Source organism: Sminthopsis crassicaudata, chromosome 3, assembly GCF_048593235.1.
Source record: "Sminthopsis crassicaudata isolate SCR6 chromosome 3, ASM4859323v1, whole genome shotgun sequence".
Classification (NCBI taxonomy): Eukaryota; Metazoa; Chordata; class Mammalia; order Dasyuromorphia; family Dasyuridae; genus Sminthopsis; species Sminthopsis crassicaudata.
Window position 1 is genome coordinate 442,609,444 of NC_133619.1, and position 19,997 is coordinate 442,629,440.

Sequence of the window (19,997 nt, forward strand, 5' to 3'; positions counted from 1 at the left end):
AGAGAGGGAAAGAAGGAAGGATAAAAGGAAAGAACAATTAAATCCCTTTTTTCTTTATAGAGTTTAAATTGATGGGTACAAAAGAGAGCCCTGTTTAGATCTCTAGGAAGGATACTATTATTGCAGCTCAATAACTACATATTGTGAAGCCAAGGACATGTAACAGGTTAAATGGGTCATAGGTTTCAAACTTGTGTGCCTTAATAAATCACATATATTTTAGCCTTCTTGCTAGTAATATCAGATAATGAGATGAATGATTGAATGTATGACACAGTGGTCAATTATCATGTGGATGATATAAATTCTATTGCACTGAGCACATTTATCTTAGTATTGATCTGGCTTTGCTAGCAAGGCTCATAAATTACTAGCTTCCCATAACCATATGATAAATACTCTAATAACAGAATGCCACCAAGTCCTGTTTTCTCAATAAATCCCCTTGCAAGTTGCAGCTGGAAGAGTAAAAAAAGGAGCATGACACTATAGGTTTTATTTTATTTTACTTTTGGCTGAAAAAGATGAATATAGAGGGAAGCTGCCAAATATTATACACATCAAAGATCTACACTCTGAGAGTTTGAGGGAATTGGCTAGAGATACTCATTGATTAACCTTTGAAGAATACTTTTATTGGACTAGAAATTTCCAAACTCAATACCTCTCTAACAAAATCTATCAAATACTCGTTCATGCTTTTCTTTAAATTATATTTCTTAACTATAAGAGTCATAGCTCAAAGTAACCCCAATAGTCATCTAGTTCACCCTTCTTACTTTATGAATGAAGAACTGGGCCTTAGAAATGATGATTTTCCCACAGAGACTGAAATGGAGGGCTGGAATTCAAACCTTGACTGTGTACTGTAGGGATGAGAGTCCTGGACTCCAGAGTTAAGAAAAAGTGAAGCTGAATCCCACTTTGGATATTCACTACCTGTGTAAACCTGGATGAGTCACCTAACTGCTCTGATCGTCACCCAGGCTTCTGCTGTATAAAAGGGATACCACTCACTTCATAAAGCCATTATGGAGATCAAAAGAAATTTTCCATGGAAAATGTTTGCCAGCTCTTAAGAATCATGTAAATATAAACTGTTATTAAATTCAGATACTTAGTTTCCAGATCTGGCTCTCTCTACCATGATGTTGTTCGGTCATTTCAATCATATCTAATTCTTCATCATTTAGAGTTTGCTTGGCAAAAATATTGCAGTAATTTACCATTTCCTTCTCCGTTTTGCAGATAAGGAAACTGAGGCAAATAGAGGCCTAGGGTCACAGAGCTAGGAAGTATCTAAGACCAGATTTGAACTCATGAAAATATGAGTCTTCTTGGCTCCAAGCCCAGCTCTCTATTCCTTTCAATACCTAGCTGCCATGTCACATTTTTTAAATACATCCTGTGAAAAATGTTAGCTTGCTATGGCTTCCCATCTGTGAGATGTGGTGCTGCTTCAATTTTACACCAAGGGACAGCAAATATATGGGCTAAAAGCTTCTGCACTCCCCAAATTCCCGTCCCTCACCATTGGCCATGAACCAGCCTCAAAATGGCAGCACTATTACTGACCTCTCAAAGTCAAATCCCCTCAAAACCAAACAAAAACCTCAAGAGAGGGGGTTGTTATTTTTTATTCTATAAATTATTTTTAATGCTTTTTAGTGAGCATTTCCCTCCCTCCCACTTCTCTCTCCTCCTTTTACTGGGGAAGAATTCAACCAATCAATCAATCAACATTTGTGAAGTGCCCATTATGTACCAGGAATTGTGCTAAATCGTGGGGATAAGCTTTCCTTTAAGGAGCTTGTAATCTGACCAGGAGGGGGAAAACTTATAACAAATACATATTGTCAAGCAAAACAAAATATCACATTGGTCGTGTCCAAGAAATATGTCTCATTCAGCACCCTGAATCTAATACTTTCCTTTCAGGATGTGGGTGGTTTACTTTATGTTTGGGCCTCTGGAATCTTGGCTTATCATTCTGTTGATCAGAGTTCTTACATCTTTCAAAGTTATTTATAATGTTGGTATAGAAATTATTCTCCTGATTTTGCTCACTTCACTCTGTTTTAGTTCCTGAAAACCTTTCCAATTCATGCAAATCTTTTTGACTGAGCAGATGGAAGCTACAGGAAAGGTGACCCTGGGTACTCAATCCCTATTCCACCAAAAAGGTCTGTCTTTGTGTTGTCTGAGAAACCTGACTTCCATCTTTTCCAAATCACTAGATGTCATGTGATGTGTGACTATATGAGGCCCTCCAAGTTCCTCTCAGAGCATAAATTTCTCAGATCTCTGTTCACCAGAAAAATGAGATATTTCCTTGGCTCTCCGAACCTGATTTCTCAGGCACCTATCTTGATTTTCTTTTGCTGGAACCTAATTTCTTCTTAACACATTTTAATTTGGGCTGGGCTAGATAATTCTAAGTAGAAGTAAACATCCTATTTTTTAAAAAGGCCTCCTAAATTAGTGAATTTTGATAGTCCTCAGAAGAGGTAATAGCAAATAACACATACAAAGATATAAAGCCTAAGAAATAGATTCCTGTAATGATCAAATAAACCTATTACAGAGTGCTCAGGTTATATAATGTGGGCTCCTAAAGAGATACAAAACCCATAGGAGTTATGTGGGAGAGCTAGACTTGGTGTCTGGAAAACTTGCTTTCAAATGTGACTTTAGGCACTTGTTAGCTATGTGACCCTAGGTTATTTAGCTTCTGCCCAACTTAATTTCTTCATTTGTAAAATGAGAATAATAATAGCACTTACTATACAACATTGTTGGGAGGATGCAATGAGTAAAAGTTCTAAGTTTTTTGTTCTTTTCCTTTACTACAATTTATTCCCATTGTCATATAAAGAAGTTAGAAAGGACTAAGCCTTGTTATATGGTCAGTGTTGTTCTTTGCAATGCCAAATGGGAGTGTGGCAGGAGAAGCCTCAAGCAAAAGGAATATCCAAGCATCTCATGTGACCGTGATTTTAGAAAGGTAGCAGAGGAATGACTTTTTCCTTCTGAAGATTACAAACTTTTTTAGTTTCTCTGCTATAATGTTTTTTTAGACAGCTCAAAGTGATAAGTAGGAGAAATAGTATAAATAGAGATTTCTAACCTGAATTGAATCAAAATATTCTAAACTATAGATATTTGTAAGCTTTCCTAGAAAATAAAAAAAAAGGAGAGAAGAATGCCTTCTTTGGAATTTTTTAGCAGTATATAGCTGAGTTCCCTTCTTGTGTTTACTGCTCAGAGAGTTAGTATAAATTATCTTTAAATTATCTTTCAAGAAGATCAATCTGTGAAAAAGCTATAATGGGGAGGAGTACTATCCACCCTGATTCATATTATTTGTGGGAAGACTCAGCCCCTACTTAACCTTACATTTTAGCAATCTTTTATTCCCTAAAAAAGCATAAAAAATGTTTGTGTGTACATACAAAAACATATATATACATACAAATACATATGTGTATGTGTATACACACACACACATTTTTTTTTAAACTTAGCCATCTCTTGCAGAAAAAGATAATCATAAATGTCGGACGGATGTGGGAAAACTGGGACACTAATGCATTACTGGTAGAATTATTAACTGATCCAGCCATTCTGGTGAGCAATTTGGAATTATGCCCAAAGGGCTATCAAACTGTGCATAACGTTGGATCCAGTAATGCTATGCTAGGTCTGTATCCCAAAAAGATCAAAAAAGAAAGAAAAGGACCCACATGTGCAAAATCGTTTGTAGCAGCCTTTTTATGGTGGCAAGGAATTGAAAATTGAGTGGATGCCCATTAATTGGAGAATGGCTGAATAACTTGTGGTATTTGAAGGTAATGGAATATTTTTGTTCTATAAGAAATGATGAGCAAAATGATGAAAGATTTATATGAATTGATAATGAGGGAATTGAGCAGAACAACCAGGAAAACATTTATACCAATAACAAGATAGTATGAAGATCAACTATGATGGACTTAGCTATTATTAGTAATACAGTGATCCAAGTCAATTCCAATAAGCTTGGGATGAAAAATGCTATCCACATCCAGAAAAAAAACAAAAAACAAAAACAAAAACAAAAAAAATCTATGGAGACTGAATTCAGATTGAAGCATACTATTTATTTTCACTTTTTTTCTTTCTCATAGTTTTTCTCTTTTGTTCTGATATTTTTCCTACCAAAAAAACTAAAATAGAAATATGTTTAAAATAATTATACATGCATAACCTAAAAAAAAAAAAAAGAAAGAAAGAAAAGAAAATCTGCCATCTTTGCAAAAAACAAATATAAGATTTCGTACCAAATGACTGATCTTCTGTTATTTGGTTTGATGGTAAAAAGGTTATAGGTTAGGGGTGGGGAACTGTCCATCTCAGGGGCTAAGGTCCATGAATTAATGTAACCACAAGCAATGATGAGCTGAAAGCTAGGTGTAATAACTTCCCATTGAGTTGAACTCCTTGAGTTCTATAAGTTGACAATTTTGTTTGGCTTGCAAATGATGTTATAAATACCTAAAGGGCCCTTGGCAGAAAAGGAAAAAAAAAAAAAAAAAAAAAAAAAAAAAAGGTTCCTTATCTCTATTATATGTGAAGGGCCCCAGGAAAGATTTAAATGTCTCTGCCCTATTTACACCTGAGGTCAATTGATGATATTCATTATGTTCACTTAATATATATAGGAATTGGAGATATAAGGAATCATAGAACTATAAAGATTAAGTCCAACTCACATCTATATCTATATGTATGAATATATCTCTATCTCTACATTTATATCTATATTTGATTTAGTAATCATCATTATTGTTCAGCTATTCAATGAGAAGATTGGATTGCATAACTTTTAAGAGACTTTCCATCCTAGGAATTCCTATTCTATGGCACAATCATTTTCCTTAATAGACTGCAAATCCTTTGGGACAAAGACTGTGTTGTTTTCTTCATCCTTGTATTCCCTTCACCTAGCATAAGAATTTGCAGACAGTTGCTCAGTTATTTTCCAGTTGTGTCTGACTCTTTGTGATCCCATTCCAGGTTTTATTGGCAAAGATACTGGAGTGATTTACCATTTCTTTCTCTAGTTCATTTTACAGATGAGGAAATTAAAGTAAACAGGGTTAAGCGGCTTGCCTAGAGTCACACAGTAATATCTGAGTTCAAATCTCAGGTCTTTCTGACTCTAGACCTGACAGTCTCTCCAATGTGCCACTTAGCTGCCCATAGTAGAGAAATAATAAATAAGTATTTAACTATCTAGATATTATCATTATTAGTATTGCTAAAAATCTGGTAAAATGAAAATCAACAGGAAATAATAAAACATACCTAGGATAAGAATTTATTCAATCTACAACAGGGACATATCTGGACTTTAACTCTTCCCCGCCCCCCCTCCACATTCAATGTGAAATTGATATTTGCTAGATTATTACACATACTGAGCTGTTTCTTGTATTTTCCCCCCACTAGAATCAGCAGCATCCTCTATTGTCATCCTTTTTTTCCTAGTTTCTCTTACTCTTCAGATCCCAGGACAAAACTGAGTCTCTCCCACCCCCAAAAGATCTGACATTTTCTGGGAAGGTATTGCATTATATGATTGCGATAAGGTATTTGTTTTGTAGAAACAAACCCCAAATCCTGCCGAGCTACTTCTTGGTTCAAATTATAAGAAAATCTGATCTCCAGTGTGATAAGAGAGATTACAAGTGGGCCATAAATGAAAACAGAGTAGAGCCCTTGGAGCCTTTACATGATCAATTAGGTGATCTAAATTAGAATCTCATCAGGGAAATTCAACCTTGAAACACATAGCTCTATCTCAGTTTCTCATAAAACATTTACAGAATTCTAAATTTTGCAATTAGAGAGCAATCTTGATTGTATTTATATACATATTTCTAAAATTACATGTTAGGGGAAGAATATTTTAGGCCTTAAATTCCTTTTTATTTTTGTATTTGAGATTTTCCCCTGCATTTCTATTAATTTACTAATTCCCTTTAGCTCAAGAGATACTAATTAATTCAAAGAGCCATAATAGCTAATCATTGGTCAAATAAATTTTTAAAAGAGAGAGAGTCTGTCACTGGAGATACCACTGTTTCATTTTAATTAAAATTGCAAATTTCTGAAGTAATGTAAATAAAGGTTATTGTATCTTTCTGCTCCAGGAAGTATTAGCTCTGCTTACTACCTCTGGAGAATAAATGCAAGAAGATTTAAAAGACCAAGAATATTTGTGGGAGCTTTATCAATCATCCAGCTAGAATATTAATCTTTGCAAAGTTTGTTATTTACTGACATTGCTGAAGCCAAAGAGGAATTAAGCATCCTTGAAACACAAAACAAGGATAGGATACCAGAGCTGAATTGTTAACTTGAAGGGAGATATGATCAATATATAGAAAACAAACAAAATGATGTTTAGCTCCATAATCATTTGGGCTCAGAGGGAAAGTAAGAAGATTCTAAAGCTGAAATTCACTGCTAACTAGAGAAATAAGATAAAGACTTATCATTCTGAATACCTGTAAAATTAAAAAAAAAATCTCAGTAGCAAAGTGTTTCTGCCATTTGGGATGCTGGTCAGAAAAAGAGAAAATTGGGCCTCATAATTTCTTGTGTAATTTTTTTCACCAATTCTATGATAATCAAACATGTCAACAAGTCATTTTCATCCCAGGAAGCTGTGATTGGCACAGTTAGTGACTGGGAGACGTTAAAAGGTTAACGCTAGAGATGTAAGTAGGACATCTAGAACCTGAGGCAAATGTGGGGTTTGGGAAGGAGATTTCAGGCAGAGACCAAGATATCCAAGCATAAAGCAGAGAATAGGGAACAGCTGGACAGTGGAGTTCATGTGAGTTCAGAAAAGACTCTGGATCCCAACTTTAACACTCACTGGCCTTCTCCTTCACTGATGCCTTTCAGGCAAGTAACATGGAAGAGAGAAGGTACTAGGAGAAGGTGAGTTAGTTATTGTCTTCCTCACTTCTGGGATGGAGAGAGGACATGTGGGTCATCAAACCCTAGAAGAAAAATAAAACAGTGACAGGACCAGTGAGTAAGGTAACCCAGGATCCAGACAATATGTAGACATGCCCATCTAAATTTCAGCTCTCTGGTACAAAGTTCCAGTCACTCCAGTCCCAGGTATAATTCTGCTTAATGCACCAAACTATATATTATATCTCTGACAAAAAAAAAAAATCATTCTTCCTTTGATGAGCCAAATCCACTATTGGACATATACTTCAAGTGGGCCAAAGAGAGAAAGAAAATCCCTTTATATAGCAAAATATTTATAGCAACCCTTCTTTTGGTAAGGGGGGAAAAAACAACTAGAAAGAAACTAGGGGGTGATTAATTGGGGCAATAGCTGAAGAAACTATGGTATATGAATGTAATGGACTACTACGTACCATAAAACATGAGAGATGAAAAATTCCCAGAAACATGGAAAAACTCATAAGAAGTTGTTCAGAACTCAGAAAGCAACATATGCAATAATTACAATAATAATTTAAGATGACAACAATGACACTAGAAGCTGGCTAAATTCAGTTTAACAATAATGCCCAGGTAACTGGGTCCATGGGACAGATGGTCTAACACATTTCTCTCTTCTCAGTAGAGAGATGGGAAACTAGGTATGTTAAATGACATATATGCTATTTTTTCTTTATAACAAAGAAAGATTATATATGAGGGAAAGAGTGTAAGGGAGGACATGGAGAATTCTGTATTGTGTAAGAACAAATGGCATCAATAAAACCAAAAGAAAAAAATTTATCTTTATTGCCTAATGAGTACAAAAGCCTTGGACAAAATAAGGGCAGAATCTATTTGCTGATAAGCCCTGCAACATTAGAGAAAAACAACAGTAAGAAAGCAAGAGACAAAGCAAAAATAGTCTCTTTTTTTTATTGAAAGATGCATAATAAATTAAAATAACAAAGAAAGTAGAAAAATATGCTCTGGACCAGGGTGTGGCAATACAGAGAAACGAGGCAAGCATTGTTATGATAGGATCAAAATTTAAACACTGATGCTGAATGGACCCGGGCTGTCACTGCTGAGGTCTGCACTGGTACTTGCCTAGATAAACTTGTTATGCAAATGGAATTAGCCAACAGAAAACCAGCAGATAAAGAAATTGCTATAAAGCCAACCACTTGTCATAGAAGTGACAAAAAAGGAAACAAAACAAAAAAAAAGAATACCTCAGGCAGGCTCCTAGCCAGGACAAAAGGCAATAAGGAATTATAGGAGTTTTGCTTTAAATTTATGTAACTAAGCTGTCAGGAGTCATGCATTGACAAATGCATAACTAACACATATAAATGAGTCAATTATCGGTAATGACTAAGGGTTGGAACTAAACAGCGTGATGTTTTCATTATTTTATTTTAAATCTAGCAACCTGGTTTACTAATGGGATTCTAGGCCCACTTTTAAAAGTAGATCCTTACCAAATTAAATGTGCTGGCGACTGCTAACCTGCAAAATTCTGAGGTTCATGATAGGGCAACCTTTTCCTAATGATTTTCAGCTCATTCCTCATCCTTTGAGACATAACTAGATGAGGGAGAGACAAATTTATTAAGACTGGTCAGCTTAACAACTGTCCATGAAGCTGCTGACATACTTGAAAGAACTAGAGGCTGGCAGTTAAGAGAATTGGGTTCTAGTTCCATGTTCATATTCTCCCATCTTGGGAGAATATGGTTTTATCCTCCTGAGATTAGTAAAGGATTCGTTTTTCTATGAAAACTGATTTTAAAAGAAAATATGGCTAAAATTCACTCTTCAGTTCAAAAGACACTAATGTAGTGTTGGTGGAATTAAAAATTTGTACAACCATTCTAGAAATCATAAGATTATGGAAATCTTATATACATACATACATATCTATATATATATTACCTTTGTCCTTCATATATATATATATATATATATATATATATATATATATATATATATATATATATATATATATATATATATATATATATTCCACATGTAGCCAAGTACTTGGAAAGAAATACATGCCCATCAATTGGGGAATGACTATGCAAATAGTAGTACATATAACATTATACAGTGCAATATTAAATAAGAAATTATAGACATGGAGATTTCAGATGTCCCTTCTAGAGTAGCTTAGAGGCCTGAGCCTTCAAAGACTTCTAGGGTTTGGAGATTTTTGCTTAATTCCTAAAGCAAGGAAATGATGCACAGCTTGGGACATGTAATAATGCTTAAAATGTTTGTAACAGCCATTTTTGTAATGGCAAGGAACTGGAAGTTGAGTGGATTTCTATCAGTAGGGAAGTGGCTGAATAAGTTATGCTATATGGTTATAATGGAATATTATTTTTCTATAGGAAATGATGAGCAGACTGATTTCAGAGAAGCTTGGAAAGACTACATGGACTGATCTGAGTGAATTGAGCAGAGCCAGAAACACATTGTATACAGCAACAAGATTATGTGATGATCAACTTGTGATGGATTTGGCTCTTTTCAAGAATGAGGTGGTTCAAGGCAATTCTAATAGACTTATGATGAAAATGTTACATTCAAAGAGAGAGAAATATGGAAATTGAATGTGGATCAAAGGCTAGTATATTCACCTTTTTTGTTGTTTTTGTGGTTGATTTACTTGTTTTGTTTTTTCTTATGTTTTTCCCCCCCTTTGAGCTGATTTTTCTTGTACAATGTGATGAGTATGGAAATATGTTTAGAAGAAGTGCATAACCTATATCGAATTGTTTGGGGAGGGGAGTGAGGGAGAAGAGAAGGAAAAAATTTTGGAACATAAGGTTTTGCAAAGGTGAATGTGCAAAACTGTCTTTGCATGTATTTGGAAAAAAACAAAATACTATTAAAGCATGAAAAAAATAAAATAGTTTTCTGAAAAAGTTAAAATAAATCTACTTTTTCTCTCCCTCATTCACACTAAAAAGAAAGACAAACAAAACCCTTTTATAAAAATGTATAATCAAGCAAAACTTCATTGGCCATGTTCCCCCCACTTCCAAATATCTCAATTTGCACTCTGGTGTCTTCACCCTAATTTAGATCACTTAATTGATCACATAAAGTCTCCAAAGGCTCTACTCTGTTTCCATTTCTGGCCCATTTGTAATTTCTCTTATAACACTGGAGATTAGATTTTCTTATAATTTGAAACAAGAAGTAGCTCAGCAGGATTTAGGGTTTGTTTCTACAAAACAAATGCCTCATCACAATCATCTAATCTCTGGAAAAAACAAAGGGTTTTCTTGGCAAAGATATAGGAGCCATTTCCTTCAACAGTTCATTTTTACAGATAAAGAAACTAATGCAAACTGGGTTAAGTGACTTGCCCAGGATCACACAGCTGGTAAATGTCGTAGACTAGATTTGAATTTAGAAAGAGGAGTCTTCAGGAATAGCCCTCAAAATAGTTATATAGCACTTTTTTTTTTCCATTTTCAAAGAATTGGAAACTGCCTATCAAGTGATGAATGATTGAACAAGTTAATATTATTGTGTTTTAAGAAATGGTGAAAGGGAAGGATTCTGGGAAGACAGTGGAGTAGGTCAGAAAATTCCAAGCTCTCTCAAAAACAAAACAAAATTTCATACTCAGGACCAATATAAATCAGTGAAAAGCAAATAAGATTTGAGATAGTACTGGGATCTTCAGGACTGAGGTTTAACTTGTGTGAAGTGTATACATCTCGAGGCTAGTTCCACTGAGACTGCAAGCATGGACATTGGGCTAGCTAGTCTTAGCTGGAACCACAGAAATTTTCACCTTCCAGACAGCTGAGGAGTCAGGGATCTGAGTCCAGGAAGAGTGAGGGGAACCTCCACTGATAAGGAATGCCAGACCCAGCTGTGCAGCTGAGATGAGGCAAGGATATAGCACCCTCTAAAAACTATAAAGAAATGAGGGGGGGGGGGAAATAAGATAAGGTGGGATAGAGAAGGATGTATAAATCAATGGGAGTGGAATGAGGTGTGCAGATTAATAGGAATGGAATAAAGAATGAGGGAAAGGGGAGGAGAAGATAAGGGAGGGATCCCTGGAGGAGGTGGTAAGGAAGTTAAGTAAGGGCAAGATAAGTCAACAGATAAAGTAGAAAAATTAGCAGGGATAGGAAATAAGAGATATACGCAAACAAAATAATGATCAGGAATAAAATGTATGAGGGGGAAAAAGTGAGGGAATAATCATTTATCTCAGACAAAGTCAAACTTAAAAAGATTCAATCAAGAGAGAAATCTACATTATGTGTCAGCCATATTAATATTGTTTTAGATGTATGTTTGTGTATGTGTGTATATTTGTTTTTATATGTAGGTATATGTATGTGTGTGTGTGTACACATACATAAATATTCCTGTACTTAACTGTAGCCTCTTTTGGAAACTGGGGAAGGAAAGCATTTGAAGGAAAGGGGTGAAAAAGAGTAAAATAAAACATGCACAGCAGAGAACAAAAGGAAGCAAAGATGAACAGTTATGACCATAATGTCTTCTGTTATTGTATATGCTTTCTTGAAAAGGAAATTTATTGTTACATATTATGAATCTTCCCTGATGGACATTTTACAATTTGTTTTTTGGTTTTGTTTTTCTATCTTTCTTTTTTTTTTTTCTCCTTATTTTTCATTTAAGTTTTAAATGATGAAGAGGATGATTTCAGAGAAACCTGGGAAGATTCATCTGAACTGATACAGAGTGAAGTGAAAAGAACCAGGAGAATTCTATGTACAATGAGAGCAATATTGTATATAAAGAAAAAAAAACTTTTAAAAATTGGGGGGCTCTGATCAGTTTAGTGATCAACCACAATTACAGAGGATTCATTATGAAGCATACACAATTCTGCCTATGTCTTGAGTATTTTATCACCATAATAGTGTTTAGTGATGGGATTTTTTTTTGTTATTAATTCTTTCATCTTATTTTTTTCAACTCTAAATTTTATTTAGGGCCAGGAAAATGTCTGATCTGATCCTGCTGCTACGTTCTGGAGGCATGAATACTTTTTATTCTAGGATATCAGGGATTACTCAAGATGGCAACCTAAAAATTTTCAATTTTCTCATAAAGATCTAATACTGAGCAAAGACTGATTTCTACCATTTTAATCTGACTTCTGCATGATTCTAATCTTCTTTTAGGTCAGAGCAACAAGTCTGTGGACTTGCCCCACTTGGAATTCCAGTAAACTGTTACTGGATTCATCTAGAAAACTATGAATTTTGGGGGATAGCAAAGAACTGGCAACAAAATAGTTATCCATAGCTGCTGATCAATCAACAAGTGTATTTTAAGTACTTGGTTTATACCTGGAGTTGTACTAAAGACTGGAGATAAAATGAGAAAACAAAACAAAAACAAAAACTCTCCTGATCCTTGAGGACTTACATTCTAGGAACTAAACGATTATAGCATATGAATATAAAGGAATATACCTGCTTATGATTTCTCATAAGAAATTCATTGATTCATTGATGAATATATAGAATAGAGGGCAACATGGAAAGACATATAAGTTGATAAAAGATAAGAAAGCAGAACCAGGAAATGCTATACACACAACTACAATTATATAAATGGAAAGAACAAAAATAACAATTGATATATGAAATAAAAGCTATGATGTCATTATAATAACCAAGCTTAGCCTGAAAGAAAAGATAAGACCTTCTTTTTTTTTTTTTTTTTTCTAGAGCTGGGGGCATTTGAAGGTGAATAAAAGCATATAAGCTTTGTTTTATGTGTTGATTAGATTTAATACATTACTTTTTTCCCTCTATCTTTTTAATTTTTGTTATAAGGGATGACTCTGGATAGAGAAAGGTAGGGAAGAATATATTAGAAAAAGAAGGTAATATAAAACAAAATATATCAATAATTTTGAATTAATAAATGTTAAGGATTTGTAAAGATAGTATGTACATTTATATAAATACAGAATATGTTAGCATATTTGAATAACAATAATAGTGCACATTTTTTAAAAAATTTAAGATTTCCAAAGTATTTTAAATCCATTAATGGCTAGCCCCAAGATTAGAAAATGACAAATCTAAAGTTCAAAACTATATAACTAACTCCAAAATCAATTATATTTATATCACCTTCATAGTGTTACTGTGAAAAAGGGACTTTGTAGACTTTAAAAAATAATATAAATATGGTCGTATTGTATTATCATTATTTCATTTCCACCATTCATTGGTTAAATCCATTGCACAAGAATAAATTAGCTAATAGAATATTCAGCTAGTTTACCACTTTCACTTTCGTCATGAATAGTTTACTGATTTTTAAAAAGTAAATACTTGAGTGAGCTATGAATTCATCTCATAACTTCCCAATGTGGAAAATTCCTTCACCAAAAAAAAAAAAAAAAAAAAAAGGCAATCCCTCTGTGACTGAATATGTTAATCCTAAAGAGTTTTTTTTGGCACATTGAGATTAAGTACTCTGTCCAGATTTGCATGACTGGTAAGCATAAGAGGCAAAATTTAAACCCTAGTCTTCTTCCCTTTGAATGTAATATAACTTCTTATTGAAAAAATAAAACTTAAGAAAATGAAGATTGAAAAGGAATTACTGCTATGGCTCAAGCTCCATATAGTACTATAAAGCCCAAAATAACTTTTTTTTTTCTGTCTACACAACTATTATTTAACAATTCTCCAAAGAGCTACTATTCTTTCCTTTTTTCCCCAATAGGAAATGCTATTGAGAATGTCAAATTTTAGGCATCTAGTCTTCACAGAGTTTTGTGTCAAGCAAACAAAAAATGTTAACAGGCTTTTCCTGGGTCAAAGTAACTTCTCAAATATATATGGTTCATTTCATTTAACAGAACAAATTGTGAAACAAGGTCAAGATCAACTACTTATGTTTCAGATCCCACAGAAGCATCTTCTATCTTTTATCAGAACAAATTCTGTGCTGTGCTATAACCTACTAGTCTATACAACAACTCCAAATGCCAAATAAATTTTACAGTTTAGATTTCACTCCAATTATTCTTCAAGGCCTCACTGGGTAAGCAATTTTAAGGGAAGAAATACTTACTGTGAAATGAAGTGGTTGAAACCCCAGCACCATTTTTCTGGATGAAGTAAAGTAGGTGGAGGATTTCTAAAAATAAAAAACAAGCAATTTTTTCCTTTTAAAAGACAAAAAAGGGGGAAAATATTAGTAATATTTCCTTATTGATATATTTGTCAATATAATTAAATATAATCAATATAATTTTTCTTAGATATGAAACATAGCAACCTCTGAAAGATGTAATAACACCATTCATTCATGCATTCATTCACCTCATTCATTCAGTAATTTTTTTAAATCCTTGTTCTTTGCAAGGCACTGTGCATCATGATTAGTTATAAAGAATCAGAATTATAACAACTTTGTGAAAGGAAACATGGTACAGTAGATGAAGAGCCAACCTTTAAAACAGGGAGACTTGGGTTGACGTCCGACCCCTAATAAAAACTAGTTCTGTGGCCATTGGCAAGTCACATAAACTCTTAGGACAATTAGGTAGGATGGTAGAGTGCTGGACCTGGAGTCAGGATGTATTGAGTTCAAATTCAGCCTTAGACACTTACTAGTCTGAATGAATCACATAAACATCTGTTTGTCTCAGTTCCCTCATCTGTAAAATGAAATAATAATAATAATTCTTACCTTTCAGGATTGTTGTGAGAATCAAAAAAGAGAATATAAAGTGCTAAGCACAATGTCACATAGTAATATATGATAATATATATATATATATAATATATAAATGTTAGCTATTGTTATTGTTTTTATTATTATAATTATATCTAAGGCAGGATTCAAACTGGGTCTTTCTGACTCTAAGTCCATGACTCTAAAGTACCTATCTAAATCCTCACCTTGCAACGCCACTTGTTTTTAAAGGAATTTTTGCATATAGATAGTAGGAAAGAAAAAGAGGATTGGTTATGATATAGATTTCTCAATATATTTTACAATTTGCTTTTCTTTTAAGTATACAATAAGATCAACATACCTTTCAAAGCTGTCCTGCTTGAATCATGTTTTTTCTGTTCTTTTTTCTCACTTTAAAAAATAACTATTTTTTTATTCTGCCTATCTTTGTCCTTGTCTTCCCACCTCCACCACTGGGGGGAAAAACCCAAATTCCTATACTGGCTATGTCCTAAAATGTAAGTCTTATTTTGCATCGAGTCAGCTCCATTTGTAAAGCTGAGCATGTTCAGAATGCAGTTGACTAAAGCTTCTCAGACCCCTTTGGATCATCTTGCACTCTAGAGGCCAAATCATCACACTTGGACTTCATCAACTCAGTCTCTATAAAGGTGATTTTAAAAAATCATTAATGGGAAACCATGCAATATTACAAAGAAAGAAGAGATAGAATGTTTAATCTTTGATCTGGGCTTGCCTTAGAAATAATAGCTCTCTCAGTTTGTGGGTAAGTACTAAATGATGACAGCACATCTTTTTAAAAAAAATTAATATTTTATTTTTCTGGGGCAGCTAGGTGGCGCAGTGGATAGAGCACCAGCCTTGAATTCAGGAGGACCTGAGTTCAAATGTGGTCTCAGACACTTAACATTTATTTCCTAGCTGTGTGACCCTGGGCAAGTCACTTAACCCCAGCCTGGGGAGGGGGGAAGGAGCATATCTTATTTTTCCCCAATTACATGCAAAAATAATATTAACATTCTTTTTTTCAAATGGTGAGTTTCAAATGCTCCTCCTCCCTCTTTCTTCCCCCTACTCCTATCATTGAGAAGGCAAGCAATTTGACAGAGGTTATACAAGTGCATTCATGTAAATAGTATTTCCCTCTAACTCAACGGCAGCACATGCTTGCCCATGCTGTCCCTATTGGCAACAATTTGTGACTTTTCTGAGAAGGGACCATCTTCAGCATGAGATGTGGGGCTGCCTATTCAGTATGATGGTGAAGCCAGTGCCCAGCTGTGCATTTAAAAGCATCACATGTGTTGCACTTAATGGTACATGCTTAGGATCTCTAAAAATGTGTATGATGGGAAGGAGTAGTTAGGCAGGGAGCCTGCTGAATCCAAATGTTCATACCTCATTTAGAGAATGTTTATAAACAATTAGCAAGCAATACAAGTGAATGTTTATTCAGCACCACAAATATGATTGAATTGTATTCAGTATTCATTTCTCTCCATATCCACCTATAGTTTGGATGTAGAGGTTGGTTCCTTATCATCGTGACCACTGCAAAATGGTACAACTTTATGGGACTTCCAACTTGATTCTAATGTAGATTTTTGGCCTTATTTAATTCTACTTATCATCATGGATTCTTTTTCTTGTTAAGTCATTTTTCAGTTATGTCCAACTCTAACTTCATTGAGATTTTCTTGGCAAAGATACTAGAGTGTTTTGCCATTTCCTTCAAGCTAAATCAAATAAGCATCTATGACCTAAGCATGCCTTCTAATTTTCTCTGATTTTATTCACATACCTGGTTTTCCTCTCTCTTATTCTTTCTCTACGAGTCGTAATTGTAAGGAACTTAAATGTTATATCTTTCTTGAAGCTTTCCCTGATTCAACCCTCAACTCTGTATATGGTAGTGATTTACTCTCATCTGATTTCATAACCCTTTCTCTGTGGCAAACTATAGAAGAAAAATGTGGAAGCAGAAAATCTCATTCATTTTTGAATCTGCCGCTACCTGTGTGATACCAGTTTGCTCCTTGTTGCCACCACTCTGTTGCTTATTTTCTTTTTTTCTTTGTCTAATGGCTCATTCCCTATTGCCTACAAATATACCCATGTCACCTCCTTCCTCAAAAACTCCTCCCTTGAGCCTTCCATTCCTGCTAGCTAGCCTTCTATATCTCTTCTGACCTTTAAAGCTGAACTCCTCAAAAAGTCCATCAAATAGGTATCTGCACTCTTCTCGCTTTCCTCTTAACCCCTACAACTCTACATCATCATTCCACCAAAACTGCTCTCTCCAAAGTTATTAAAAAGAGTCATTCTGTAATTTCCCCACACTGATGAAATCCCAGATCTAGAAAAAGCCAAAAACATGTTTTGACTATAAAGGATTACAAAAGGCTAATAATTTATGGCCAAGATGACAGGAAAACATAGGGATACATGTTGGAAAGGATATGGGAAACCTGGAACACTAAAACTTTTTGGTAGAGTTGTGAAATGATCCAACCATTCTGGAGAACAATTTGGGGATATCAAACTGGATTTAATCTAGGAGTGTCACTACTAGGTCAGTATTCTGAAGAGGTCATAAAAGAGGGGAAAAGACCCACATGAGTAAAACGTTTGTAGTAACCCTTTTTGTAGTGCCAGAAAACTGGAAACTGAGTGGCTGCTCATCAGTTGGGAAATGGCTGAATAAGTTTTGGTGTATAAATGTAATGGAATATTATTTATAAAAATGATAAGTGGAACTGATTTCAGAAAAGCCTGGAAAGACTTATATGATGGAAAAACTGATGCTGAGTAGAGTGAGCATAATCCAGGAAAACACCGTACACAGATTATGTGATCAATTGTGATGGCTTTAGCTCTTCTCAACAATGTAATGATTCAAGGCAATTCTGATAAACTTGGGATGGAAAATGCCTGCATCCAGAGAGACAACTATGGAGACTGAATGTGGATCAAAACATAGTATTTTCACCTTTTTGTTTCTTCCTTGTGTTTTTTTTTCCTTTTGTTCTGATTTTTTTTCACAGCATGACAAATATGTAAATATGCCTTAAAGGATCATATATTTAATCTATATCATATTACATGTTGTCTTGGGTAGAAGGGAGGTAAGGGGGAGAAAAGTTTGGAACACAAAGTTTTATAAAAATATATGTTGACATTTAACTTATGTCAGATTGATTACTTTCTTGGAAAAAGAGAAGGGGCAGGAAAGGAAGAAAAATTTGGAATGCAAGATTTTGAGAAGATAAATGTTGAAAATTATTTTTGCATGTATTTGAAAAATAAAATACTATTAAAAACACACAAAACCACAAAAGAATAATCTATAGTAATATAAAACAATAGAATCCATACTACATGGGTCTGTGTGAATTTTCTCATTCTTGCCAAGTGATGTGCAAAGCTCCACTTTCTCTATTAGCTCAACTTTAACACATTTCTACACATTGTCTTTTACCAGTGAAAGCTTGTAGCACAGTACCTACCTTATAGTAGGTGCTTATTAATCGACTAGTGGAAGACTTCAGGAAATATTGAAGCAAGTGGAGAGTAAATGTTTATAGGGTCAGAGAGTCACAGGTTTAAATCTGGAAAGGATCTTAGAGCTTACCCCTTCATTTGGTAGATAACAATACTGAAACTCATATAACTTGTTCAGATTCATGTAGACAATTAGTGGCAGAGATGGGATTTGAACCCAGGTCCTTTCCATAGCCAGTGTTCTTTCCATATTATATTGCCTAATTCTTTTTCACTGCCCATGTCCACATGACTATGTAGGTTAGTGGATTCAGTTTCAGTTTAATTAAAAAGGGATAATAGTGAGTTATCCCCACTATCTTGCTGAATTTGAAATACAGTAACATCTGCAGAAGAGATAGAAATAGGGAGGAGCTGACTTTCTCTTTCATTAAATTCCCCCAGCATGTTGTGCTGTTCAGGTCCTGGGGTACCTTTCAGAACAATGCAGAAATAATTAAGATATTATGGAACATTTGGAAAGAGCATAGGATTTGGATCCAGAAGCCCTTAGTTTGAACCTTTAATCTGCTTTTGTGACTTTGGACAAATCACTTAACCTATCTGCACCTCAAGTTCCCATATATAAAATGAGGGGATTGGATTTCTAAAGTCTAGAAAGTCTAAGGAGATATTGAAATGAGTGGTTATAGCTATTTACCTTCTATTGAACACCCCTAATCTGTCATTGTGACTTAGGTATTATTTCTTCTACATCCTATACATGTCCCTGTTTCTTTATTATCTGCTGCCTTTCTTCTTCTCCACTATAAGTTGCAGCTTCTGCCAATACTTCTGTGGTTTTCTCTTTCTCTGGTCTGCTGGTCTCCTTTCTCTACTTTTCCCTTTTCTTTTTTCTTGTCCCTGCTCCTAAAATTCTTAGGTTAGATGTTGTTTGGATTTAGTGTCTATAGCCTTGAATTATCAATGAGATCCGACATTTTTCTAGTTTAATCTACCAATTGTGCAAAATCTTCAGTCTTTGTGTCTTCTGCTCTTTTAGTAGCTGCTTGTGCTTACAGCTTTAGGGGATACTTTGGGATTTATGACTATTCCAGATGGTTGATAATATCAGTTGTTCCTGCACCAGATAATTGGAATATCACTGAATAAAATAATTTTGGATTATCTACTCATATCAGCATTCTACTGGTTTCCTCCATTTAGCAGAAATAACAAAAAATTGGCATATATGCATGCAAAGGCACATATTTATAAACACATTTAACAAAAAAATTGACATACATATATATATATATATGTATATATATATATACACAAACACAAAATTAACAAGGTATTGACATATATACATAGACACACACAGACATATTTTTAAAAGGAGAATTGAGAGGAAATAAATCCTTTCTGGCTCTAAATCTTTCAGTTTAAAATTCCAGTCTATGTAAACACAAATATATGTATATATATGTATGTACATATATATGTATGTATAGATATACATATGTTTTTACATTTATGTATATATGTCCATTTGTTGCATTAAAATATTTGGAAAGTCATATAGGATCATATATTGTTATGCAACATATGGACACACATCCATACTATAGATGGTTTTATAGATATCATACATTTAAAGTTGGAAGGGACTTCTTTCTTCTAAAACCTATTTCCTTTCCAATTTATACAGACACATATGTGTGTGCATGTATATATGTATATGTCATTTCTTTGTTAAGCTGTGC

At 34.3% G+C, this 19,997-nt stretch overlaps 1 protein-coding gene across 1 annotated transcript in view; it reads right to left on the reverse strand.

Moving 5' to 3' along the window:
- The window catches only part of MYO3B (myosin IIIB), a 679,546-nt gene that overhangs the window by 422,318 nt on the left and 237,231 nt on the right, over positions 1–19,997 (reverse strand). Inside the window, exon 8 of the mRNA XM_074302208.1 lies at positions 14,119–14,184. Coding sequence (XP_074158309.1) covers positions 14,119–14,184 — 66 coding nt within the window. The remainder of the gene's footprint in view (positions 1–14,118; positions 14,185–19,997) is intronic.